Genomic DNA, 27,469 nt, shown 5'->3' with positions numbered 1-27,469 from the left:
CTTCCCGTCTCCGAAAAAGGTTCATTTGTGGATTAATACCTTTCAAATATTTGAATGACTGAATCATGTCACCCCTGTTTCTCCTTTCCTCCAAGGTATACATGTTCAGGTCAGCAAGTCTCTCCTTGTGCGGTTTACAACGCAAATCCCATACCATTTTCGTAGCTTTTCTTTGCACCGCTTCCAGTCTTTTTACATCTTTAGCAAGATACGGCCTCCAAAACTGAACACAATACTCCAAGTGGGGCCTCACCAACGACTTCTAGAGGGGCATCAACACCTCCTTTCTTCTGCTGGTTATGCCCCTCTCTATGCAGCCTAGCATCCTTCTGGCCAAGGCCATCGCCTTGTCGCATTGTTTCTTCACCTTTAGATCCTCAGACACCAATACCCCAAGGTCTCTCTCCTGAGTCGAGCTTACTAATCTCTTTCAGTAGTGCCCGTGTCCCCGTTTCTTCATTTTCCAGCCCTGCCTCTTTGCGTTCCAATGTCCCTCTCCTCTCCCTGTCCAGTATTGACTCTGTGTCCTTTTCCCTCTCTGTCCAGCACTTACCCTTCTCTCTCTCCATGTTAACCTTCTTCCCTGTCTCTTTCAGCGCTCCTCATCCTCCTTGGGGCCACATATCTCCCTGGCCTGCTCCTATGGTCCATCCTCTGGCAGCTCCAAATAGGTTTAATAGACAGGAGACCAAGTGGCATCAAAATGTTAAAACAAATAAGGCCAATCTCACTTTCCCCTTCCCCACGCAGCTGTCATTGCTGTACTCTCAAAACAAAGCAAGCAAACCTATGAGCAGCTGCATCCATGTTGTCACTCTTTATTGTTAAAAAAAAAAAAATCCTTTATCCTCCACCTTTTAAGACACTGCCTATCCTGCTGGATAGTGATGGCACAAGGAAAGCAAATTTGGTCCAGTGAAGACTAACTCAAAATAACCTTAGCTGGGCCCTAGTATTACCATATTAAAAATGCAACCAACCATACCATGCCTCTGTGGCTATGTTCCACTAATGTTAAACAATTAACTGGATTTCTTGAAAGGATTATATAAACGTAGGATGCATGACTAGGGGCACAAACATACACTTATTTATTCAATATCACAATTCCTCATGTAGAGCCACAAAACAACTTTTTAGGGCATGTGGAGGGGCATAATCGAACGCAAACGCCTATCTCCATGGGCGTCTATGTCCGAAAATGGGTACGTGAAGAGGCGGGACAGACTGTATTTTCGAAAAAATGGACGTTTTTCAGCTAGGCGTTTGTTTTTTTTTGCGATAATGGAAACTAAAAACGCCCAGCTCAAAAATGTCCTAATCCGAGCCATTTGGTCGTGGGAGGGGCCACGATTCGTAGTACACTTGCCCCCCTGACATGCCAGGACACCAACTGGGTACCCTAGAGGTCAGTGCGGTGGACTTCAGACAACGCTCCCACATGCATAGCTCCCTTACCACGGGTGCTGAGCACACAACCCCCTCCCCCAAAACCCACTACCCACAAATGTACAACACTATCATAGCTCTTAGGGGTGAAGGGGGCACCTACATGTGGGTACAGTGGGTTTTGGAGACCTCCCATTTACCAGCACAAGTGTTACAGGTAGGGGGGGATGGGCCTGGGTCTGCCTGGCTGAAATGCACTGCGGTACCCACTAAAATGCTCCAGGGACCTGCATACACGCAGGCCTCTAGGACTTGTTGTTGCTATGTAACATTGGCACACCAGTTGACACCTGAAGACTAATCTCTCCGAAAATGTCCTTTATTGGAATAAGCATGCTTACTCACAGTTAACTGCAGATCAGAGGTTGTGCCCCAATGGCAACGAGTCTCCCTGGTACTGAGATTAGCAGTAGGTCAGAGCTGGCAGAATGGTGTACAATGCCCTCTTTCAGCCACATTCAAGGTAAGAACTAAGTTCTGTAACGTGGCTAACACGTGAAAGGGACCTAAAACTGGCTTACAAAAATGGCCACTACCTCATGGACTTCCGGAAACAAAACAGGGCACACTCTGACCCAGCAGAGGGAAAAGTACCATGGGAGTAGAGCCTACCAACTACCAACATCGTGAGCATTTGTCACAAGCTAGTGGAATCACGGAGCCCAATACCCTGCACCCACCACAATGCATTGCTGATGTGACTCTGCAGTGCGCATAACAGAAAAGATGTCACACTCACCCGAGAACCACATCAGAACCAGGGAAAGGCTGTCACAGGATAGAACACATTCTGCTGTCATGGAGGTGGGTAGGCATTTAAGGCTGGCATACAGGCTGGGAAAAAACTTTTTAAAGTGGGTTTTTTTTGGTGGGAGGGGGTTAGTGACCACTGGGGGAGTCTGTGGAGGTCATCCCCGATTCCCTCCAGTGGTCATCTGGTCAGTTGGGGTACTTTTTTGGGACTTGTTCGTGAAAAAAAAGGGTCCACAAAAAGTGACCCAAAATCGCGGTAAAAACGCCTTTTTTCAATTATCAGCTAAAGACGCCCATCTCTCCTCGGCCGATAACCACGCCCCAGTTCCGCCTTCACCACGCCTCCGACACCCCCCATCAACTTTACCCGTTTCTGCGACGGATTGCAGTTAGAAACGCCCAAAATCAGCTTTCGATTATACCAATTTGGGCGCCCACGGGAGAAAGACGCCCAGCTCCAGATTTGGGTCGCAATATAGGCGTTTTTCTTTTTCGATTATAAGCAGGATAGTATTCCTTTTATTATTGACCAGATAGAGGTAAAAGTTTTCAGTTTTGGCACAATATAAGTCATCACAAGAACAAAATATTAGAAAACCTGTGGACTGAATTAGGGGCTTATAGCCCATTTATGTTTAAACAAAAGAGATCTGCATCAAACAAAATATTTATTTTGACTTATAAAACTACTTGCCCCTGAAACATGTTCAACACAGACTAATCCCTTTGTATATCTAAAAGGTAAACGTCTACAAAACAGAAGAAGATGTGATTCCATGTGCCCCAATGAAAGGAGAGTTTAATTCTACTTCCATTTAATTTCAGTACATTCTATCATCTTTATAACACCAGGCTTCTGAAGGCAGATTACAACAACAGTTAAGACGAACCCATCAGGAAACAGGATAGCCTCACTGAAATCTGGACATCTATATATAAGAACAGTGAAGAAAAATGAGCACAAACGAGAGTTTAGAATTGCAGTTTCTACCAGCTACAATAATTTTTGAAGCTGTTTTAGTGATATTCAATTATTTCTTTTCTCTTCCACCTTTTAAGTTTGCTTGCTTTATTTTGAGTGGCCTGAAATGACGGCTGTGCGGGGGAGGACGGGGGAGTGGAAACAGATTAAGCAAATGGGCTTCCTTGCTTAGTGGATTAGATAGGCTCACTTCCACTCTGGTCTTCTCCATCCCCCCCTGAGGTTTTAGAAAAATGGTGCCTATGCACCTCTCCTGCTCGCTCTCCCCGTCCACGTGGTCATGTTTATTGCCCAGAAGCGCCGTTCTCCCTCCGGCACCAGCGATTCCCATAGTCAGCCTTCTGCAAGCGTCAGGGCCTCTCCTCAGGCTCACCACACCTCTGCAGAAAACAGGAAGTTGTATTAGAGTAGGCGGGATGCGCCAGAGGAGAGGCCCCGACGCTTGCAGAAGGCTGACTATGGGAATCGCCGGTGCCGGAGTGAGAACGGTGCTTCAGGGCAGTAAAAATGATCACACGGACGGGGAGAGCGGGCAGGAGAGGCGCATAGGTGCCATTTTGTCTAAAACCCTGTTTGGGGGAGTGACTGCTCCCCCTGCGCCCCCCTAGCTACGCCACTGCCACAGATGTACGTAGAATTCCACCTTCAATAACTCCAAAACCCCCAGGTCCACATGAGCAGGTAGCTAACACTTTTATGGTCTGTGCCCTGAGAAAGGCAGGGACAAATCAACATATAAACTATTACATGTAAAATGAGTTTATCTTGTTAGGCAGCCTGGATGGACCGTTCAGGTCTTTATCTGTCGTCATTTACTATTTTACTATTGGGCTCATTTTCGAAAGAGGACGTCCATCTTTTTCAACATAAATCAGATGATGGACGTCCTTCTCCCAGGGATGTCCAAATCGGTATAATCGAAACCCGATTTAGGACGTCTCCAACTGCAGTCCGTCGCAAGGATGTCCAAAGTTCAAAGGGGCGTGTCAGAGGCGTAGCGAAGCCGGGAATTGGGTGTGCCTAACCCTTGTACATCTTTAACCCATAATTGAAAAAAACAAGGATGTCCCTGACGAACACTTGGACGTTTTCACCCGGACCTGTTTTTATTACGACTAAGGCACAAAAAGGTGCCTGAAATGACCAGATGACCACCGGAGGGAATCAGGGATGACCTCCCATTACTCCCCCAGTGGTCACTAACCCCCTCCCACCCTCAAAAAAACATCTTTCAAAATATGTCGTGCCAGTCTCTATGCCAACCTCAGATGTCATACTCAGGTCCATGACAGCGCATGCAGGTCCCTGAAGCAGTTTTATGAGTACTGCAGTGCACTTCAGACAGGCAGACCCAGGCCCATACCTGGGGGGGTTTGGGGGGCTCAGCATGCAAGGTAAGGGAGCTATGTTCCTGGGAGCATTTTATGAAGTCCACTGCAGTGCCCCCTAGGGTGCCTGGTTAGTGTCCTGGCATGTCAGGGGGACCAGTGCACTACAAATGCTGGCTTCTCCCATGTCCAAATGGCTTAAAGGGGCGGGGAAACTCGTATTTTCAAAACATGGACGTTTTTGGTTTCGAAAATCGCCAAAAGTCAGAAACGTCCAAATGCAAGGACGTCCAAATTTAAGGATTTGGACATCTCTGATGGTATTTTTGAAACGAAAGATGGACGTCCATCTTGTTTCAAAAATACAGGTTTCTCCGTCCGTGGATTTTGCTGTTTTGCAAGGACGTCCAAATCGCAACTTGGATGTCCCTTTCGAAAATGCCCCTCCATGTTACTTGTACTGCCTCAGAGCAGATGATAACATGGAAATGTCTAGAGGTATATTTTCCACTGTAGAATTGATAATACATGTTTACTTTCATCATTCCTCTCAAATCATATCTAAAACAGGCCCCCTTCAAAGCTGTGTATGCTGCAGTGATACATTTTACTTATACCCTACGCTGTTTATTAAAATGTTTTATTACATATTGTGTCAACATTGTAAGTAGTATATACAATGCCACACTTTGTATTGTTATCTGAATATATTTACTGCTATAATTGTTTATTGCTTATGTTTGATTGATTCTTACTGTACAACGCCTTGAGTGAATTCCTTCAGAAAGGCGCTTAAATCCTAATAAATAAATAAACGTACAGGTAGGGTAGTGGCTTTTCTAAATGTGTCAGCTTACATGGGTAGGGCTATTTACACCCTCGCAAGCCTTCTAAAATCACCGTCTTTTTTTATTTGCAGACTATTATCTCCATGCACTATTAAATATGCATGAAAATGCTAATTTATGCAAATTTACCTTGGAATTTTAGAAGCTTTGCTGTAAATTTTTCAAGCTCTTGCCGCTGAATCTGCAGTAGGGTATTTAAGGTAATGAGAGTTTGCAAAAGCTGCAGTGACAAACACTTTGTAGGAGTTATTCTGTGGGGATAAGCAAGAATTCAGACATGAACCATTTCTTTTTTTCCGCTTTGTTAAATGAAAACGCACCACTGGAATGGGCTTCGCTTTAACGTTTGCCTTTCTCAGCAACTGCTATAATTTACAAGGCCCTCTGGCTCAGTTTTGACCCGAAGTGCTTTATACTATAGGAAGTTTGAAGGGCCAGTGCAAAAAGGAAGACGTACAGAGAGAGGAACAAGAAAACGTCCAGGAGGCAGTTAGCCAGGGTTCCTGGGCTGAATCCGTTTCTCCGCCGTTACTCTTTCACCCCTATGGATCTGCCTCGCATGCAGCCCTTTTCCAGGGGTATCAAAACGCCCCTTCCCCATTAAAAACACCTTGTATTTAATATTAATTTTTCAGTTACGTATGCTGCTGCAAGCCAATAAATAACGAATAGGATCACACAGCCACGTCCTGCTTAAAAGGCAACAGCGATCCAGCAAAGATAACATCCGCAAGTCAAGAAATCCTAATTTATGCAGCGGCATTACGGATAAAAGCAGTATTAGAGGAGGTGAAATCAACGCGCTCGTTTGCAGCGTGGGAAGGTGAAGAAAAGCCCCTGAGACGAGAGCGCTGCTGCCGGATCACGGAGAGGAGGGGGGGGGGGGGGAGAGGGAGGAGCGAGGAGAGGAGGGAGCAGAAAGCAACTTTTGTCTGGCCCGGAGCTGGGTGGAGGAGGAGGCGGAGAGCAGCAGAAGCAGCTCCCAGGCCGGGAGATGGAGGAGGAGGGCAACAGGGCCACTCTCTAGCCTTTCGCTTTGCCGGTGGCCGGACAAGATGTGGGGGCGGCTCAGCCCCGATTGCGTCCCCCGATTCAGCGGCTGCACTGCAGGTAAGCGAAGGAGGGGAGGGCGGGAGGCAGAAGGCGATCGGGCAGGGGGGGAGTCAGCCCCGGAGTTGCCAGCGTGGCTACCGGACACGAGGAGGGCTCTTCTCTCGGACAGTGGCTGGCTGTGCGCTATATGGTCTGTGTGTGGCGGGGTTTATCCAGTACCTTCTCCCTTCCCCCACTCCCGATCTGTGGGGTGCTGTCTGTTCACAGCCCCCCCTCTCCAGTCCCCTCCCGGGCCAGGGATCGGGGTATGTTCGCTCCCTGCGCTGTGGCCGATTGCCCAACGCCGGGGATGCACCGTCCGGCTTCTCGGTGCTGAAACTTGCTCTTTTGTGGCTTGCGTGTGTGCTCCCTCCCTCCCTCCCTCTTTAAGATTTGCTCACTTTGAGAAGTAACAGCACTTTTTGTCTCCCACCTACTCCCTCAAGCTTTGCAGCGGATTCAGCACCCATATGCTAGCTAGTAAATCGTCTGATTCTGCCTCCAGTTGGGGGAAACAGCCCGAGCGGGCTATGAAAAAAAAATGAATTAATTGTACGCGTACAAGCCGACGAGCTTATAAAAAGAAAGCTGTTATGTACGGGTGAAAAAATCCAACCAGTGCACGTTTCGTTGGGTGGAAGGGCAGAGAGATGTTGTCTCTGGCGGTTACTGAAACATTGTATCTCGTAGCCGTTTCCTCCACAAATAAAGCGTGACAGCTTGCAGGAGGCAGGGTGGAAAAACCTTTCTTCCCTGCTGTCGCATCTTTGTAATTATGATGACTGTCAATTCATTTGCTGAGTGTGTTGTTTCATTAAGGGGGTTGACCGTATATCCTTGTCAAAAGAGAAGGGGCATGCTGGGAAACGCAGTCCGGCAGTCCTTAGGCAGATAGACCCATTTTTTTCCTTATAGGCCATGGATTATAAACCTGGCCTGTTTGGGAACTATCTGGCCAAGCACGTGTTGGACCTCAGCTGGTGGAAAATGTTTAGCTTGAAATGCCTTCCTCTGGATGAAAAGCACCAATGTTCAGCCTGAAAACATTGTGAATTAAAAGGGGTGTTGTGGCATGCTTGCTTGGCTCCGCTTCAGGTCTGTAGGGGACAGGTTCACCTCCGCCTCTGATGGGCTTCTGCAGGCATCAGCAGGCTGTTTCTCAGAACTCCTGCAGCAAAGCCACCAGCGCAGATCCCGAATCGCTGGAACAGTGCAGAAAAATCTCTCCAATGCACAAAGGAAATGGTATTCAAATTATATGTGCGTTGTAAAAGCGAAAACAGGGTCCAGAAACATGCTTGGCGCGTGCGCAGAACAGTTTCACAGTAAGTGCAGTTCTTGTGCACATGCACCAGGTAAACCCGACCATGACGCTTACATTGGCGTTGCTCTTCTGCGCCTTTAAATATAAGCTTTTAAATCTTTTTTTTTTTTTTTTATTACTTGGAAGGCTTATATTTAAGCATACAAAACAGGTGCCAGTGTGTGCTTTCACTTTCGGGTTTGCTCAGACTCGTGCATATATTTTTTTTCTTAGTACTGGCGCTCACAGGCTTGTACGGTTTTTCTTCCGCTTCCAAAAGAAATCAAAACCGGCAGGTTTTAAACTAGAAATCAGAAGAAATCCTCTTTCAAATCTTCCACTGCCAGCTCCGAGCTGGCGTTTTCCAGCGGTAGAAGCAGGGTTTGTTCATCAGTTGAAACTTTACAACATGTGCTCTATGAATGTCTGCTCATACATGGCTTTTTGTGCTTTGTTTGGAAAACTGTACAAAATATTATTATTAACATTTGTATAGCGCTACCAGACGCACGCAGCGCTGAACATCCAACATAAAGAGAGACAGTCCCTGCTCAAAAGAGCTTATTCTGAATATTGATGTGCCAATCTCATTTCCTGTAATAATTCTTCGATCACTACATCCTGATCTTAACTTAGAAGATCATCACAATACTTTATTGATCTTTCTTCTTGTTCTTCAAATGATTTTAGGATCATAGAACATGCATCCACTTTAAATGATATTAATTATCAAAGTTGTTCCACGGTTGTCAAAAACAATTTAACTCTTGCCTCAGTAGTGCATCAATTGTCCAACAATAATTTTGACAATACATATAGCACTAACTTCTTCATCGGATTTCTATTGATAACCTTTAAGAGTGGACTAACACGGCTACCACACCTCTCTACTTTTATATTAATGTAGTCAATGTACTTCTCTTTAGTATTTGCAGACTGGGGTCATTAAGCTGTCCGACACGCATGTTTCGCCATTAGTCTGTATCAAGGACTTCCCCCTTACGCTGTTCCAGCACCAGCTCGACTGATTTATCAGAGGAATTACAGGAGTAATTACAGGAGTAATTCCTTTGATAAATCAGTCGAGCTGGTGCTGGAACAGCGTAAGGGGGAAGTCCTTGATACAGACTAATGGCGAAACATGCGTGTCGGACAGCTTAATGACCCCAGTCCGCAAATACTAAAGATAAGTACATTGACTACATTAATATAAAAGTAGAGAGGTGTGGTAGCCGTGTTAGTCCACTCTTAAAGGTTATCAATAGAAATCAAACAAAATAAAACATGGAAAATAAGATGATAACTTTTTTATTGGACATAACTTAATACATTTCTTGATTAGCTTTTGAAGGTTGCCCTTCTTCCTCAGATCGGAAATAAGCAAATGTGGTAGCAGATAGTATATATAAGAGAAACATCAAAGCATTACTTTGACAGTCTGACAGAGTGGGAGGGTGGGGGTATGCATGGGGACATCAAAGCATTTCATTGATATTCTAACAGAACAGTAAGAATACTGAAAGGTAATTTTAAAACAATACAGGAACGTAAGACCTTTGAAATAAGAATGATTGAATATTTTGACACCCAACAAACAGGACTTAATAAGGATCTGGGTTTTCTAACCCATTATAAACCATAAAGTTGTATTTCTCTGTTTATTTCTCTATTACCCTCCTCTCACCTACCAACACCCATCCTGTTAGAATATCAATGAAATGCTTTGATGTCCCCATGCATATCCCCACCCTCCCACTCTGTCAGACTGTCAAAGTAATGCTTTGATGTTTCTCTTATATATACTATCTGCTACCACATTTGCTTATTTCCGATCTGACGAAGAAGGGCAACCTTCAAAAGCTAATCAAGAAATGTATTAAGTTATGTCCAATAAAAAAGGTATCATCTTATTTTCCATGTTTTATTTTGTTTGATTTCTATTGATAACCTTTAAGAGTGGACTAACACGGCTACCACACCTCTCTACTTTTATATTAATGTAGTCAATGTACTTCTCTTTAGTATTTGCAGACTGGGGTCATTAAGCTGTCCGACACGCATGTTTCGCCATTGGTCTGTATCAAGGACTTCCCCCTTACGCCGTTCCAGCGCCAGCTCGGCTGATTTATCAAAGGAATTACTCCTGTAAATACTCATGTAATTCCTCTGATAAATCAGTCGAGCTGGTGCTGGAACAGCGTAAGGGGGAAGTCCTTGATACAGACTAATGGCGAAACATGCGTGTCGGACAGCTTAATGACCCCAGTCCGCAAATACTAAAGAGAAGTACATTGACTACATTAATATAAAAGTACTAAAGCCGATGAAGAAGTTAGTGCTATATGTATTGTCAAAATTATTGTTGGACAATTGATGCACTACTGAGGCAAGAGTTAAATTGTTTTTGACAACCGTGGAACAACTTTGATAATTAATGTGGTGGAAAAACTCTGGGACTGATAAAATGGATGTCAGGTTGATGTGTGGTTCCCAGTAGGAGACATATTTCTAATACTGCCTGTAAAAGAACGGAGTCCACTTCAAATGAAACATTTTGGTGGCAAACTGTGGGGCCCTTTTACTAAGGCGCATTGGCGCCTAAGCGCGTCCAACGCGCGTCAATTTGGAACTCCCACCCCGGGCGGTAATTCCATTTTTTTACGTGTGTCCGATACGTGCGTCAGAAAATATTTTAAATTTTCTACCACGTGGCGCTGACCGGGTGGTAATCGGCAGTGTACACGTGCTGACAATTACCGCCCGGTTAACGCTCGAGACCTTACCGCTAAGTCAGTGGGTGGCGATAAGATCTCAGGCCCAAAATGGACGTGTGGCAATTTAAATTTTGCCGCACCTCCATTTTTGGCCAAAAAAGAAGACCTTTTATTTGCAGGCGCACTGAAAAATGGACCTGCGCGTGTCCAATACACGAGCCTACAACAGTGTAGGCCATTTTTTGGCACACCTTAGTAAAAGGACCCCTCTATGCCTTGTTTATAAATGCAAACTGGAAAATAAGCCAGCAGATCAGTATAAAGTCAAAAGGATTTTATTAAAAATACTGTGTATAAGAAAGTTGCCCGACACAGGCCGTGTTTCGCCCACAAAGGGCTGCGTCAGAGGCTGGATTGTATCCTTTTGAAAAGAACAATGGAAATTTTCATATCTGAACAAGGAAAAAATGATGAAAAAAACCAGCACAAATGGCAAATCCCATTTCTCACTTGAGATATGAAAATTTCCATTGTTCTTTTCAAAAGGATGCAATCCAGCCCCTGACGCAGCCCTTTGTGGGCGAAACATGGCCTGTGTCGGGCAACTTTCTTATACACGGTATCTTTAATAAAATCCTTTTGACTTTATACTGATCTGCTGGCTTATTTTCCATGTTGGATTTTGCAGATCGTTTGCCTTGTATATAAATAACAAACTTAAAGCATCAGAAAAAAACCAACAAGGTCTGTAAAAATAACATCTATATGGAAACCTCTGGAACCACATTTAGAAATCAGAGTATGAATATTCTGTCATTGGGTTTTTGTCATTGTCATCATTTTATCCTTCTCTATTTTCTTTTTTCTCCCATTTGGTTTACTTTTTATTTTTCTAATCATGTCGTTAATTATGCTCATTGTTCACCACATATACTATTATTGAGTTGACATGGTTAATTGTTATTTCCAGGATGGTAATTATTGATCTGATTATATTGGCTAATTCAACAATTGTTCTGTTTATTTGAAAATTCTATAAAATTGTTTGAACTTGAACTAAAAAACAAAAAAGGCAGGGTGCGTGCGCACTGTTCCCACGCCAATTGGCCTCACAGCCAGTGTTAGGTTTTTAGAATCGATTTGCAGGAGAGGTGACTCTAAAGCAAGCTCCAGCTTATGGATGTATAATTTCTTCTGCTGAATCTGTGTAATGTGATTAATGTAAAACACTCCAATAATATGTGTTCCGATTGCCTGTGCTGACCTGCCTGCCTGTTACTTGCATAAATTCTTTGTGTACTGCTCAGGTAGAAGATCTGAGGGCTGAAAGAGTGTGTAAACAGCCTTTTGTTGTGCTGTCTGATCTTTGGGAGATGGTCTGTGTTGCACATCAGTTCTCATCTTGTGCTTGTGTGACATTTATATCTCACATTATCCCAAACAAGTTTGAGTTCAATGTGGCTTACAATAAACAGTATATATGTAACAAAGAATAACGCGTAAGAAAGTAATTTGTTGTAAGAATCCAATTTTACAATACAATATCATAAACATACTGAGATAGCTGTGGATGTTTAACCTTTACAAAATCTATTATGAATGAGAAATTGTACATGAGGCAAAGAGAAAGTTAACGGTAAATAGAGTAATAACCAATTCAGGTAATAATTAATTGTTTGGTGTTTTGTTTGCTTAATAATGTCTTTTTCTGGCATGTAGTCGGGACCTTTCCAAATGACGCTGATTTCCCCTCCCCCCATGCGTATGTGCACACATGTGCAGGCTCCACAGAAATAGGAGCCGAGTAGCTCCCATCCTGCCAAAGCCCACTGCTCAGGAAGTGGGTACCAGTTTGCTAACAGCTCAATGTCAACGAAGGACAGTCCAGTATGCAATGCTACATGTTATGCCCCTTAACTGGCAGAGGCCGTCCCATCAGCCACCCAAGACTGTGGGAAGCCCATTGAAATTGGCAGAGCTCACCCTACCTCTTGCCAAAAACAGGGAGAGTGGGAGGCATGATGCAGCTGGCAGAGCACGTACCCCCACTTGCCAAAGATTGTGGGAGCAGGAGGTCACCCCATCAATCCAGGGGCGTAGCTAGACCTTGACAGGAGAGGGGGCCAGAACCCAAAGTCGGGGGGAGGGCACATTTTGGCCCGACCCCCGCCACCACTTCCGCCTTCCCTGCCATTACTGCCCTCCCCACAACCGCCGCTGCACGAAGGTATCTTTGCTGGCGGGGGTCCCCAACCCCTGCAAGCTGAAGTGTTTCTCCCGCGTTGGTCTCACATTGGCTGTCCCGTTCTCAGTCGCACCGTGCACCCTCGTTTTAATGAAACTGAGCATACGCAAGGTGTCGCAAATGCTCAGTTTCACTAAAACGAGTGTGCATGGCGCAACTGAGAAGAGCAGGGTAGACAATGCAGCGAGACCAGCACGGGACAAATGCTTCAGCTGACGGGGGTTGGGGACCCTGCCAGCCAAACTGGGGGCCCCAGAGCCAATTTCAGGGGGCCCAGGCCCCCATGATCCCCCCATAGCTTTGCCACTGCATCAATCACCAACGTTTATAGACCCACAGAATATAGAAGGAGCTACAGTGGCAGTGCAGGGTTGATAACAGTGTTGCCAACATTTGTCCTTCTGGTATTATTCATAAGTGCATAAGTACATAAGTATTGCCATCCTGGGAAAGACCAAAGGTCCATGAAGACCAGCATCCTGTTTCCAACAGTGGCCAATGCAGGTCACAAATACCTGGCAAGATCCCCCAAAAGTACAAAACATTTTATACTGCTTATCCCAGAAATAGTGGATTTTCCCCAAGTCTATTTAATAACCGTCTATGGACTTTTCCTTTAGGAAGCTGTCCAAACCTTTTTTAAACTCTGCTAAGCTAACCGCCTTTACCACATTTTCTGGCAGTGAATTCCAGAGTTTAATTACACGTTGAGTGAAGAAAAAGTTTCTCCGATTCGTTTTAAATTTACTACATTGTAACTTCATCGTACCTCCTCTCCTTTTTCTATGGTGTATACTTTTTAGTTGAATGGAAGTGAAGTTAGGAAAGAAGGAGACAGGGCATGGATAAGCGATGATGATGCTTTAGTCAGTCCTGCTGTCTTTTATTTCATGAAAATTTGAAAGAGGTGTCAAAAGGTATAATGGAGTACTGACTGCGCTTTAGACATTTTGGACTGACGGTTTCTGTTTTACGATTCATCTCTTCTCTCCAGTAAGCTCCATGGCCCAGAGATGAGGTCATCAACTAACCTTCTAGGAGATCAAGTGCTTACTGTGAATGAAGTACTGGCTGTGCACTCTAGATGCTTTGGATCAAACTGTTTCTGTTTTACAATTCATTGCTGTTGGTCCACATCCACACTTCATATCACGTTCAGGTTTGGTCATCTCTGCATCCTGACGGTGATATCATCAAGTGACGAAGAACAGTTCTTAAGTGATTCCTTCTGTGGCGCGCTGATGGAGGGGTGCGACAAAGGGTTGTGTCCCTTTATGCACCCCCTTTGAGTGACTTGGCAAGGAACTCGGTATAACATTTGGTGTATGGAATAAAGTACGTTATTATATAATGCAACTTTTACTGGTGGTAGAGATGGTTGGGTGGGTAATCTGTCCACAGGTTTGCTTATTGGAGTGCTGTTTCAGATTTGAGATCATTAGGCAGGGTAGTTATAGTCCTTATAATGTTAGAAAATCTTTTACGAACATGGATCCTACTTCCTTGAAAGTGGTGCATTGTAGGAAAATATCAAAGGTTGCTTATTCGTCAAATTGTGTAGGTCTGGTAAATGCCAGAGCAGTCGAAAAACAAAGTTGAAATAGTTTGTGATCTAATTGTTGATATGAAGTTGGATATTTTATGTGTCGCAGAGTGCTGGATGTCTGTTAAAGTAATGTGGTTGCTGTATTAGTCCACTTTAAAGATAATATAAAAATAAAACAAACAAAAGAAAGGAAAATAAGATAATACCTTTTTATTGGACCTCACTTAGTACATTTTTGATAAGCTTTCAAAAACACAATCTTCTTTTTCAGGTCAGTTATGAGCAAAGATGACAAAATCAAAATATATATATGTGAAACATGAAAAGCATTCTGTTGACAGTCTTGATGGAAAGGAAGAGTGACAGAGATAAACAGGGAGAGATGGATGGTTAGCTTAGCGGAGTTTAAAAAAGGTTTGGACAGCTTCCTAAAGGAAAAGTCCATAGCTCCTTGTGACTGTGGGCAAGTCACTTAACCCTCCATTGCCCGCCGCTTTGAGCCTGCCATGAGTGGGAAAGTGCGGGGTACAAATGTAACAAAAATAAAAAATAAATAAATAGATTGTTATTAAATGGACTTGGGGGAATCCACTATTTCTGGGATAAGCAGTATAAAATGTTTTGTACAGTTTTGGGATCTTGCTGGGTATTTGTGACCTGGATTGGCCACTGTTGGAAACAGGATGCTGGGCTTGATGGACCTTTGGTCTTTCCCAGTATGGCAAAAGCACTAAGTCAATGGGTGGCGGTAAGGTCTCATGCCGAAAATGGACGCGCGCCTATTTAAATTTTGCCGCACGTCCATTTTCGGCCAAAAAAAGGCCTTTTTTGCAGGTGCGCTGAAAAATGGACCTACTCACTTCCAGTACACGCACCTACAACAGCGCAGGCCATTTTTCAGTGCACCTTAGTAAAAGGACCCCTTAGTAAACAGGGCCCATAGATAGGTAAGAGAGTAAGAGGAATAAGAAAGTAAGGTGACTAATTTAAAGAAAGGTGCACATGTAGTAGAATTTTATGGTTTGTAGTGTGATAGGAAACTCAGATCATAGTTAAGTCCTCTCTGGTTGGTGTCAAAATATTTCATCATTTTAACTTCAAAGGTCTTGCCTTCTGGACAGTTTACCTTTTTAATATTCTGAACCGAAGGTTATTGATGCAGTGCCTAGGTCCTGAGAAATTCTCACCCACGGAGGTCTCACCCTTATTTACTTTGTGGTTTCTGATGTGGTGTCTGTGTAAGTTGATTCTTGTCTTTAGCGTTTGCCCTGCCTCCCCCAATATAGCATCCTTCTTCACATTTTCTGTACTGAATAATACATACAACATTTGAGGAATACCACGAGTAAGATCCTTTTACGTTGATTGTTTTTCCTATGTAGCACACGTAGAGGCATATTTTCAAAGCACTTTGGGAGGCTAAGTTCCATAGGTTTCTATGGAACTTTGGGAGGCTAAGTGCTTTGAAAATGAGCCTCAATGGGGTCCTGTGATGCATGCTGGCACAATTTACAGTTTGTTATATAGCAAGGATTGGGCTGCCTGATACTGATTGAGTTGTGTCTAACCAGCTGTATCCTTAGGGATAGTTATGTGAATTGAAGGGAGGTGGAGTGTTAGTTATTTTGCAGGCATGTTTAAGGTATAAGATTTGTAAGGAGGAAGAGCTGGAAGGATGTGAAGTTTTATTGTTAGCATTTTGTAAATTTATTTAGATTTAGCTCACACCTTTTTCAGTAGTAGTCCAAAGTGACAATGGGTATTTCTCTGTCTCTGGAGGGCTCACAATCTAATTTTGTACCTGAGGCAATGGAAGGTTAAGTGACTTGCCCAAGATCACAAGGAGCAGAAGTGGGATTTGAACCAGCCACCGCTGGATGTCAAGGCTGGTGCTGTAATCATTAAGGTGCAGTGAAAAATGGCCTGCGCTGGTGTAGACGCGTGTATTGAATGCGCGCAGGTCCATTTTTTCAGCGTGCCTGCAAAAAAGGCCAGTTGTTTTGCCAAAAATGGATGTGTGCAAAATAAAAACCAGCGCGCATCCATTTGGGGCATGAGACCTTACTGCCACCCATTGACTTAGCGGTAAGGTCTCACGTGTTAACCGGGCGGTAATCGTCAGTGCACGTACACTGCTGATTACTGTCCGGTTAGCGCCATGCGGTAGAAAATAGAAATAATTTTCTGCTGCACGTTTTAGACATGCGTAGAAATTAGTTTTACTGCCCGGGGCACGCGGTAGCCAGGTGGTAGCTCTCATTTGATGTGCGTTGTACGTGCATAGGTGCCTAAGCATCTTAGTAAAAGGGTCCCTAGGCTACTCTTATTGCTTCCGGAATGTGTCCAGTGCAGGTGTTCTAGTATTGATGAAATGTTTGTGATTCTTCCAGGTTCATTTTAGTGAGTGATAGAAGGGGATGTTAATTTACGTGTAGTTTGCGAGGTACTGGTGAAGAGACTGAATTTTAAGATTTTATATGCTGTAGGATTACAACCAATGGGGCACATTTTAGATTTGGTTGGTTTTTGTGCCAGAAAGACTAGAGGTAGTTTCTGTTTCTTACTACTACTACTACTACTTATCATTTCTATAGTGCTACTAGACGTACGCAGCGCTGTACACTTGAACATGAAGAGACAGTCCCTGCTCGACAGAGCTTACAATCTTATTAGGACAGACAAACCAGACAAACAAGAGATAAGGGAATATTAATGTGAGGATGATAAAATAAGGGTTCTGAACAAGTGAATAAGGTTTAGGAGTTAAAAGCAGCATCAGAAAGGTGGGCTTTTAGCTTAGATTTGAAGACGGCCAGAGATGGAGCTTGACATACTGGCTCAGGAAGTCTATTCCAGGCATATGGTGCAGCAAGATAAAAGGAACGGAGTCTGGAGTTAGCGATGGAGGAGAAGGGTGCAGATAAGAGAGATTTACCCAGTGAACGAAGTTCCCGGGGAGGAATGTAGGGAGAGATGAGAGTGGAGAGGTACTGAGGAGCTGCAGAGTGAATGAACTTATAGGTCAATAAGAGGAGTTTGAACTGTATGCGGAAACGGATAGGAAGCCAGTGAAGTGACTTGAGGAGAGGGCTAATATGAGCATAACAACCCTGGCGGAATATTAGTCGTGCAGCAGAATTTTGAACAGATTGAAGAGGAGAGAGATGGCTAAGTGGCAGACCTGTGAGAAGCAAGTTGCAATAGTCTAAGCGAGAGGTGATAAAGAGTGTGGTGATATTATAGAGAGAGAAATGACAGGTTCTTCTGCTTTAACCATTGCCTCGTTCCCATGGATGCTCCATTATTTGATACCGTTTCAGTTGACCGTTTCTCACCGTGGTTAGGATGTGAAGGCTAAAGATAAAGGGCCCTTTTACTAAAGGGTTGCCACATGGCAATCCGGAACTACCGTCGGCCCAACGTGGGCGACGGCAGTAGTTCCACTCCCAGCACACACCCATTTCCGGCGCTAATGGAAATATTTGAAAAATATCACAGCAGAGGGTTACCACTGGGTTAGTGTGGGAGCCCTTACTTCCTGCTCAATGGGTGGCAGTAAGTGCTTCCTCCAAAATGGCCGTGTGGCACGTGCAAACTTACCACATGGCCATTTCTTTTTTTTGGCTTTTTACCCACTGCAGTAAAAGGGGCCCTGGTGCGTGACAAAAACGGCCACTGCCGCTAGCGCAGGGCCCCTTTTACCGCAGCTTAGAAAAGGGCCCCAAAATGAGGTGGAAGATTTGCCTCTTGGTGGATTTTGAAAAGGTTTACATGTTTATGGGCTGATTCAAAAGCAGCTTTTGAGGACACTGTAGGATTAGAATACTGAGTGGATGATTAGAATCATTCCTCAGGATCTGTATTTGATCAGGTAGTCCTGGAGATGACTGAGGTATATATACACTGTGTTTCAAAAATAAAAAAAACAACGACAGAAAGCTTGTGTTCTGCTTAACTCTGTCAAAACTTGACCAATTTCAATAAAATTCAGGATTTATCTTCCTGAATAAGGGTCCTGTTTACTAAGGGGCATTAGCATTTTTAAGGGGCCTACAATTAGTGCATGCACCTATAGGGATATTGTAGGCGCATACACAGTTAACACGCGTACATGGTTAACGTGCATTAAAAATGCTAACGCACCTATAACACGGCTTAGTAAACAGGGCCCTAAATTTGCAATACTTCTATACTCACACCGGCCACCTCTCCTTCTAGCGATTATCGTCATGATACTTGCAGGTGCCATTTTGCTTTTAAACATGGACAGTTATCATGGTTTTCAGTCAAGAGGATCTGAACTTTATTACATAAGTAGATAAGTACATAAGTATTGCCATACTGGGACAGACCAAAGGTCCATCAAGCCCAGCATCCTGTTTCCAACAGTGGCCAATCCAGGTCACAAATACCTGGCAAGATCCCAAAAAAGTACTAAACATTTTATGCTGCTTATTCCAGAAATAGTGGATTTTCCCCAAGTCCAGTTTAATAATGGTCTATGGACTTTGCCTTTAGAAAGCTGTCCAAACCTTTTTTAAACTCTGCTAAGCTAACCGCCTTTACCACATTCTCTGGCAATGAATTCCAGAGTTTAATTACATGTTGAGTGAAGAAAACTTTCTTGAATTCGTTTTAAATTTACTACCTTGTAGCTTCATCGCATTCCCCCTAGTCCTAGTATTTTTGGAAAGCGTAAACAGATGCTTCATGTCTACCGGTTCCACTCCACTCATTATTTTGTAGACCTCTATCATATCTCCCCTCAGCCATCTTTTCTCCAAGCTGTAGCCCCTTTAGCCTTTCCTCATAGGAAAGTCGTCGCATCTCGTGTATCATTTTCGTCGCTCTTTTCTGCACCTTTTCTAATTCCACTATATCTTTTTTGAGATGCGGCGACCAGAATTGAACACAATATTTGAGGTGCGGTCGCACCATGGAGCGATACAAAGGCATTATAATGTCCTCATTTTTGTTTTCCATTCCTTTTCTAATAATACCTAACATTCTATTTGCTTTCTTAGCCGCCGAAGCACACTGAGCAGAGGGTTTCAACGTATGATCAACACAACACTTAGATCCCTTTCTTGGTCGGTGATTCCTAACGTGGAACCTTGCATGACGTAGCTATAATTTGGGTTCCTCTTTCCCACATGCATCACTTTGCACTTGCTCACATTAAACGCCATGTGCCATTTAGATGCCCAGTCTCCCAGTCTCGTAAGGTCCTCTTGTAATTTTTCACAATCTTCCTGCAATTTAATGACTTTGAATAACTTTGTGTCGTCAGCAAATTTAATTACCTCACTAGTTACTCCCATCTCTAGATCATTTATAAATATGTTAAAAAGCAACAGTCCCAGCACAGACCCCTGGGTAACCCCTCTAACTACCCTTCTCCATTGAGAATACTGACCATTTAACCCTACTCTCTGTTTTCTATCTTTTAACTAGTTTTTAATCCACAAGAGGACACTACCTCCTATCCCATGACTTTCCAATTTCCTCTGGAGTCTTTCATGAGGTACTTTGTCAAACGCCTTCTGAAAATCCAGATACACAATATCAACTGGCTCAACTTTATCCACGTTTGTTCACCCCTTCAAAGAAATGTAATAGTAACATAGTAGATGACGGCAGAAAAAGACCTGCATGGTCCATCCAGTCTGCCCAACAAGACAACTCATGTGTGCTACTTTTGTGTATACCCTACTTTGATTTGTACCTGTGCTCTTCAGGGCACAGACCGTATAAGTCTGCCGAGCACTAGCCCCGCCTCCCAACCACCGGCTCTGGCATAGACCGTATAAGTCTGCCCCGCACTATCCCCGCCTCCCAACCTCCAGCCCTGCCTCCCACTACCGGCTCTGCTATCCAATCTCGGTTAAGCTCCTGAGGATCCTTTCCTTCTGAACAGGATTCCTTTATGTTTATCCCAGAAGGAAAGGATCCTCAGGAGCTTAACCGAGATTGGATAGCAGATTGGTGAGGCAAGATTTCCCTTCACTAAATCCATGTTGGCTTTGTCTCGTTAATCCATGCTTTTGAATATGTTCTGCAATTTTGTTCTTTATAATAGTCTCTACCATTTTGCCCAGCACTGACGTCAGACTCACTGGTCTATAATTTCTCGGATCTCCTCTGGAACCTTTTTTAAAGATAGGCATTACTTTGGCCACCCTCCAATCTTCCGGTACCACACTCGATTTTAAGGATAAATTATATATTACTAACAATAGCTCCGCAAGCTCATTTTTCAGTTCTATCAGTACTCTGGGATGAATACCATCCGGTCCATGAGATTTGCTACTCTTCAGTTTGTAGAACTGCCCCATTACATCCTCCAGGTTTACAGAGAATTCATTAAGTTTCTCTGACTCGTCAGCTTCGAATACCATTTATGGCACTGGTATCATTCCCAAATCTTCCTCGGTGAAGAAATTCATTTAAACACTCCGCTACGGCTTTGTCTTCCCTGATCGCCCCTTTTACCCCTTGGGCATCTAGCAGTCCAACCTATTCTTTTGCTGGCTTCCTGCTTTTAATACACCAAAAAAATTTACAATGTGTTTTTGCCTCCAACGCAATCGCTATATCTGGAGAAAGTTATGGTTCTCATAGACTGGTGCAAGAGTTTCCAGAAAAGAGGTAGAAGAGGGTAAGAGTAGGATATGTTTTGAAAAAATTGAGAGAAACAGGCTCAACTGATCACGGATCAGGAAGTGGCAGGGCTTGATGAGTTTGCACTGAAGAATACATTGTGATGGTTGAAGAACCCAGGTAGTGAAGTGGCATTGTTTAGGTGAGGTGACCAGCATGAGTGAAGGCTTATTGCAAATACATTCAGGATGATATATCCCAGGTTTTATTGATCTTAATCAAAGTTTGACAGAGCTATGCAGAAAACAAGCTTCGTATAGTTAAAAAAAAACACATTTATTTATTAATTAGCATTTATTTACCACCTTTCTGAAGGAATTCACTCAAGGCGGTGTACAGTAGGAATAAATCAAACATAAGTAATAGACAATTACAGCAGTAAAATACTAAATGAATAATATGTATGTTATAGTATACTATTTATTTTATTTATTTTCAAAAATTTATAATCTGCCCATCCAAAACTTCGGGCACAGTACAATAAAACAAACATAATCAGATCACATAAAACACCATCAATACACCCAATAAACATAAACAGATCCTTAATCTTGACCTGGGAGCTCAACCCCTCCCCACCAACAATGCTTCAGAGAATGCTCTCTGAAACAGCAAAACTACTTACTATGTCAACGCAATACGTAATAAAACATTTTAATAGACAGCATAGGGTATAAGCAAAGATGGAACATACAGATAGGTAAGAGGAGTTAGAAAAATAAGGGGACTAATTTAAAGAGCGATGCACATGAGTTCAGAGAAGTGCTTAAATATTATCTCAGCTAGGTTAGGAGTGGATAAATATGTCCTGTTGCAATAGGTGCAGCCCGGTTCACTCCTTGTACATACACACACATACATATATCAGACTTGTAATGGAAGAAAAGCGAAATGTGAGTGCCAGTGGAAGAGGCCAGTGATAGAGAGAGGTATTTGAATAGCTTAAAATGCTATAATCAAAACCTTTTTGGAGTCTAAGCAGGGTTTTACATTTCTTTTTATTTTCAACTACTTATAAATCAAAGATATTACAATTTTGAAAGGAAAATTATATAAATTTCACAACTAAGCTGGATTATTATCGAGAAAGGATTGAAGGTGCTTTAAATAAACCTCAAGAACTGTTCTCAAATAGTTAAGATGCAACCTGATCGAAGATCTCTTAAAGTTCACATTAAAGTGCATTAGCAGTTTTTGGATGGATTGAAGGAAAAAGTTGGCCTGTCAGTAGACATTTTTGTGGACGAGGAATTGGCATGACATATTATGAGTATCGGGAGGTGGTGGAGATGAAAACGCTAACGGAATTCAAACATGCGTGGGATAAACATAAAGGAATCTTGTGCAGAAGGAAGGGATCCTCAGGAGCTTAGCCTAGAATGGGTGGCAGACCTGGTGGTTGGGAGGCGGGGCTAGTGCTTGGCAGACTTATACGGTCTGTGCCGGGGCTGGTGGTTGGGAGGCGGGGATAGTGCTGGGCAGACTTATACGATCTGTGCTGGGGCTGGTGGTTGGGAGGCGGGGATAGTGCTGGGCAGACTTATACGGTCTGTGCCAGAGCCGGTGGTGGGAGGCGGGACTGGTAGTTGGGAGGCGAGGATAGTGCTGGGCAGACTTATATAGTCTGTGCCAGAACTGGTGGTGGGAGGCGGGAGTTGGTGGTTGGGAGGCGGGGATAGGGCTGGCCAGACTTATACGGTCTGTGCCCTGAAGAGGACAGTACAAATAAAAAAGTAGCACATAGGACTTTATCTTCTTGGGCAGACTGGATGGACCGTGCAGGTCTTTTTCTGCCGTCATCTACTATGTTACTATGTTAAGGTATGATCTCTTTTTGGAACAGAGACTCAGAGCTTTATTTAACTGTACAGTTTGGCTTGTGAAACCTTTGCATGGCAAATTTCTGGATTTACTTGTTTCCATGGTTAACCCGTAAGCAAAGTTTAAAAAAAACATATTTCTTTAAAGTGTTTGATTATTCAACCTGTCTTAAAGCTGAGGGTGAAGGTGTGAAGAGTTACTGTCCCATCTTAGCTTACCGTTTTTAACTGGAGTGATTGTGTATATTGTCTGTCAACAGTTAATGGAGTACCTGGATGGTGAAAATATTTTGCATGGTTAACAATATGGGTTTAGACCAAATTTCAGTGCTGAGACATTTAGTTTCTACCTTAGACCATTGGCTGGTGGCTTTAGAGTGAAATGTGGCAGTTCTGGTTTTGTTGTTAATGTCTCTGCTACCTTTGATAGTGTTATTCATAATATTGAGGTTGTTTGGCATTGAAGGGATGGTATGGAACTGATTTGTTTCATGTTTGATAGGAAGGCAGTTTCAGTCAGAGGGGTACGGAACAGTCAGACAGGTATCCGTTCTTGCAAGAAGTTCCATAAGGATCTATGAGCACGATATTCAAAAGGATTTATCTGAGCAGGCTGTGCCCTGTTAAATCTCGCTAAGCTGGCTATCTGCCAATATTGAGCGTCACTTAAGTGGTTAGTGCCGCTGAATATTGCCTCTGACTCAAACAGGGAACAGCGAAGGTGACTCAAAAAGGAGGCTTGGACAATGCTCTTGAATACAGACTTTATTGATCAATCTACAGACTCGACACAGATGTGTTTCGGCCAAAGAGTCTGCCTCAGGAGTCTTGGATTGCTGCAGTTAATAACTATATCTCAACTCACGATAATTAAGTTGCAATCAGTCAATACTGGTAGCGGGTCTTGGGAAAATAAAACCCGCCATTATTATTAGAACGAGAATGCTCATTCGGGATGTGCAATTGAATCTCTGGACTAATGCGAACTGCGTCTCTGGTCCGGAAAGGAAAAAATCTGTTGCCTTTGACTGTCATGGCGCTGTCCAATTAGAGCTGTGTGGTCTTGGGGCGGAGCTTGGGCAGAGCTAGCAACTGGTTAACAGTGATATTGTCCACCAGCTCCCTAATTCCATAAAAGCTGCCAAAGTTGGGCACATGCTCAATTTAATTGAATAACAAGCCAATTAGTGCCAATAATTGGCTTTTTAGCAATTAAACTTAATTGGATTTTATTGTTTATCATTTATTTATTTACTATACTGTCACTTATTGCATAGTAAGTCAGAACGGTTTACAAGGCAAAATTGTACAATAACACACAAACTAATTTAAACTAGGAATTCCATTTAATGATAAGAAAGAACAAACAAAGCTTCCATACCGAAGACAGTAGCATAAACACTCAACTCTCATAACAGTCATATGTAATTACCTAATACTGCTGCATGCCATCACCTCGCTTTGCCAAAGCAAGTCCTCTTCTATATAACCTACATACACTGGTTATCTTTCAAGTCCTGTGTTTTTATTCACCAAATTCTGTATGAGCAATTCTCATTGAATTATCCCCACGCAATGCCTTATCATCATCCATAGAATATCTCATTCTGTTGGAATGTAATCCATAAAACAATTCACAATGCCAGTTTCTCATATCGAGGTACTAAAATTCGGAATTCTCTACCAAAAACAATTAAATGCACAGATGACTAACTGTCCTTCAGAAACCTACTGAAAACTCATTTTTTCAATCTAGCCTTTCAGAAAACAAAGAATTCTATTTGAACATTACCCATTAATACAATTAATTTCACGTCTTCTTTCCCCCCTGATCCTATCTAGCCCTAATTGTACCCATATTTATTCATCTTCACTTCTTTGTTTACAAACTTAGGGGTCTTTTACTAAAGCTTTGCTCGAGTTATCTGCAGCAGGGCCCATTTTTTTACTATGGGCTCTGCTGCAGATATCTCGAGCTAAGCTTTAGTAAAAGACACCCTTATTGATTTAATCTTCTTCTTTGTCCATCTACCCTTAAGAACAGTTGCATCCAGGTTAATTCAGCACATATGCTTTATTTGTTTTACAAAGCCAATGTTATAGCATTATTTATTGTACTTTATAATCTGTTTCTGTAAATTTTAAAATGTATCATTCATTGAGGGGTCCTTTTACTAAGGTGTGCCGAAAAATGGGCTGCGCTAGTGTAGGCGTGTGTTTTGGACGCGCGCAGATCCATTTTTCAGCGCACCTGTAAAAAAGGCCTTTTTTAAATTTTTGCCGAAAATGGACGTGCGGCAAAAATAAAAATTGGCGCACGTGTCCATTTTGGATCGGAGACTTTACTGCTAGCCATTGACTTAGCGGTAAGATATCACGTGGTAACCATGTGGTAATCGTCTACGTGCGTAGAATGACGATTACCACCCGGTTGCCGCTGCACGCAGGAAAATAAAAATGATTTTCTAGCGCACGTAAAAAACAAAATTACTACCCGGGCCTCGTAGTAGCTCGGCGGTAACTCCAAATTGATGCACGTTGGGCATGGGTAGGCGCCTATGTGGCTTAGTGAAAGGGCCCCTTAATAGGTGCATGCTAGCACCTAACACAGGTTAGTAAAAGGGCCCTCAAGAGCATATGTTAAGGGCATTAGCACACTTAAGTAAATGTAGACCAAGTGTGCCAGGGGATGCTTGAGCTGTCTCCTCCAGCTCTGTGTTAGACCTCCAGGGTAGAGAGCTGCACGGGAACGGGGTTAGCGGGAATCCCATGGTTACAGTGGGATCCCCTCCATGTCCGCAGGGATCCTGTGGGGATGGACCCAGGTCCTATGGTAGGCAAGTTTCCCTTCCTCCCTGAGCCTCAGGGTGCCCTCCCCGAATGTACCTCAATGCACCCTGGTGGCCTAGTGGCCTCTTTGGGGCAGTAAATATCTCCATCCTTTCCTGCCCACTGTGGCTGATCTGCTCACTGTAGAAGTCTTTCGAGGCCCCTGTTTGAAGTCTTGACAGCCATTTTAAAGACATGGCAGCAGCAAGTGGATTAGTGGCAGCAGACAGGAAAGAGTGGGGACCTTTCCTGCCCTGAAGAGGCCAGTAGACCACCAGGGTGCATTGAGGTACGGAGGGCACCCTGAATCAGTGCTGGAGGGGAAGAGAGATGGATGGATGGAGTTGTGGATGGGTGGGAGGGAACTGGATGGAGTGTGGGTGCAGGGAGGGAGGGGGGCTGGAAAAAAGACTGGTAAGGGGGATGTATGGAAGGGGGAAGGGAAAAGGGGGATATAGAGCATATGGGATATGATGGAGAGGAGAGGGGGATATGCTGCTCATGGATGGGAGGGAAAGGAAAGGGGGACGTGCTGCGCATGAATGTTTGCTTTTTTTTTTTAATGTACATCTTTTAAAATTTTATATTTAGCAGAGTTTGGAAGAAAACACATTTATGTTACTTTTACCAGTATTTTCACTGGTTATAGAATCTGGCTTTCTTGGGGTGGGTGAAGGTGACTGTGTGGCACGGTGCAGTGTGGTGATGCGGGGGCGGGGCTGGGTGGGCCAGTGGTAGGGATGGAGGAGATTATTGTGTTGGGGATGGGTTAGATTTCTGTCACCGTGCAACTCTCTACTCCAGGGTACACGGTGTGCAGCTGGAGTGTAAGCTCACAGTCTAAACAGTAAATGGGCACCTGCCTACCAGCACACTGTTCTTATTCTGCAGACGAGATTAGGACTGTTTTTTTAAATTTCAGTTTACGCAGCTTCACTTGCTATAACAGAGCATAAGCAGAATGATGATTTTAGCAGCTGCTGGAAGATCCACAAATAGAGCAATGTTTATACCTTGATGTGAAAGAAGACACTGTGACATGTTAGCTGCTGGTGGTACACTGCTGCTTCCTCCTCTATCTCCACATATGTACCATGCTCATGGGATCAACAGCCATCATATGGAAACCTTTATTTGAGCATCTGCGTAAGAAACTTCCAGGAAACATTTTGTGTCTTCTTTTAGAGCTCGGAGTACTGCCCTAGACTTGAGAGCTCTGGGGTAGGTTTCCCTGGCAGAGCGAGCTGCTCTCAAAGTGCCCCTATGAGGTTAGAAATCTTGCACCATGACAGTCGAAATAAAGCAGAAGTGGCACATAGGCAGCATTAGGAGATCTGCCCTTTTTAATCTCCTCCATTCCCCTCCCCCCACGTTTAACAGGTACTAATAAGGAAAATGGTTGTGAGTGACAGGCGCTTCCACTGTTCAGATGTGAGGTTTCCATTGTGACGTCATTGAGGGGACAGAAAAGCATCGGACAATAGTCACCGTCTTTGAGATCCTCTCAGTTCTAGGTCACCAGTTCAGATAGCAGCTGAGGTGGCCTGTGTGAAATGAGATGGCCTCAGCCCAGTTCAAGAGGCCGTAGTAGAAGGGCTCGCATCATCTGTCCTCGGAATTTGGAAGAGAAGGGAACGGAGTTTGGATTTAAGCTCATACCTTTCGCAGTAGTAGCTCAAGGTGAATTACATTCAGGTAGTGTAAATAATGTTACATACCTCCTCCTTGACTTATCACAAGGACACAGTGAGAGAGACGGCTCATAAGCTACTGAGCTGGGTCAAAATATGTCAGAATAAAATCTGTTACAAGGAGGGCCATTGAATACTGTCAGTCATGGACAGAAGGCAAAATGCTCTACTGGAAGGGAGGCACCAAGCGGAAGGAGTAGAGCAACAAA

General features: G+C 43.6%; 1 protein-coding gene across 2 annotated transcripts in view; it reads left to right on the top strand.

Annotated features, from left to right (window-relative positions):
* The first annotated feature begins 6,355 nt into the window (after positions 1-6,355).
* The window catches only part of CEP85L (centrosomal protein 85 like), a 350,628-nt gene continuing 329,514 nt past the window's right edge, over positions 6,356-27,469 (top strand). For both annotated transcript variants that reach the window (XM_030198550.1, XM_030198549.1), the window contains exon 1: positions 6,356-6,470. In XM_030198550.1, coding sequence (XP_030054410.1) covers positions 6,416-6,470 — 55 coding nt within the window. In that variant the 5' untranslated portion in view covers positions 6,356-6,415. The remainder of the gene's footprint in view (positions 6,471-27,469) is intronic.

The sequence above is a fragment of the Microcaecilia unicolor genome, chromosome 3 (genome assembly GCF_901765095.1).
Source record: "Microcaecilia unicolor chromosome 3, aMicUni1.1, whole genome shotgun sequence".
Taxonomy (NCBI): domain Eukaryota; kingdom Metazoa; phylum Chordata; class Amphibia; order Gymnophiona; family Siphonopidae; genus Microcaecilia; species Microcaecilia unicolor.
The sequence above is the reverse complement of the archived record's forward strand: the minus strand, read 5'-3'. Positions and strand labels throughout refer to the sequence as shown.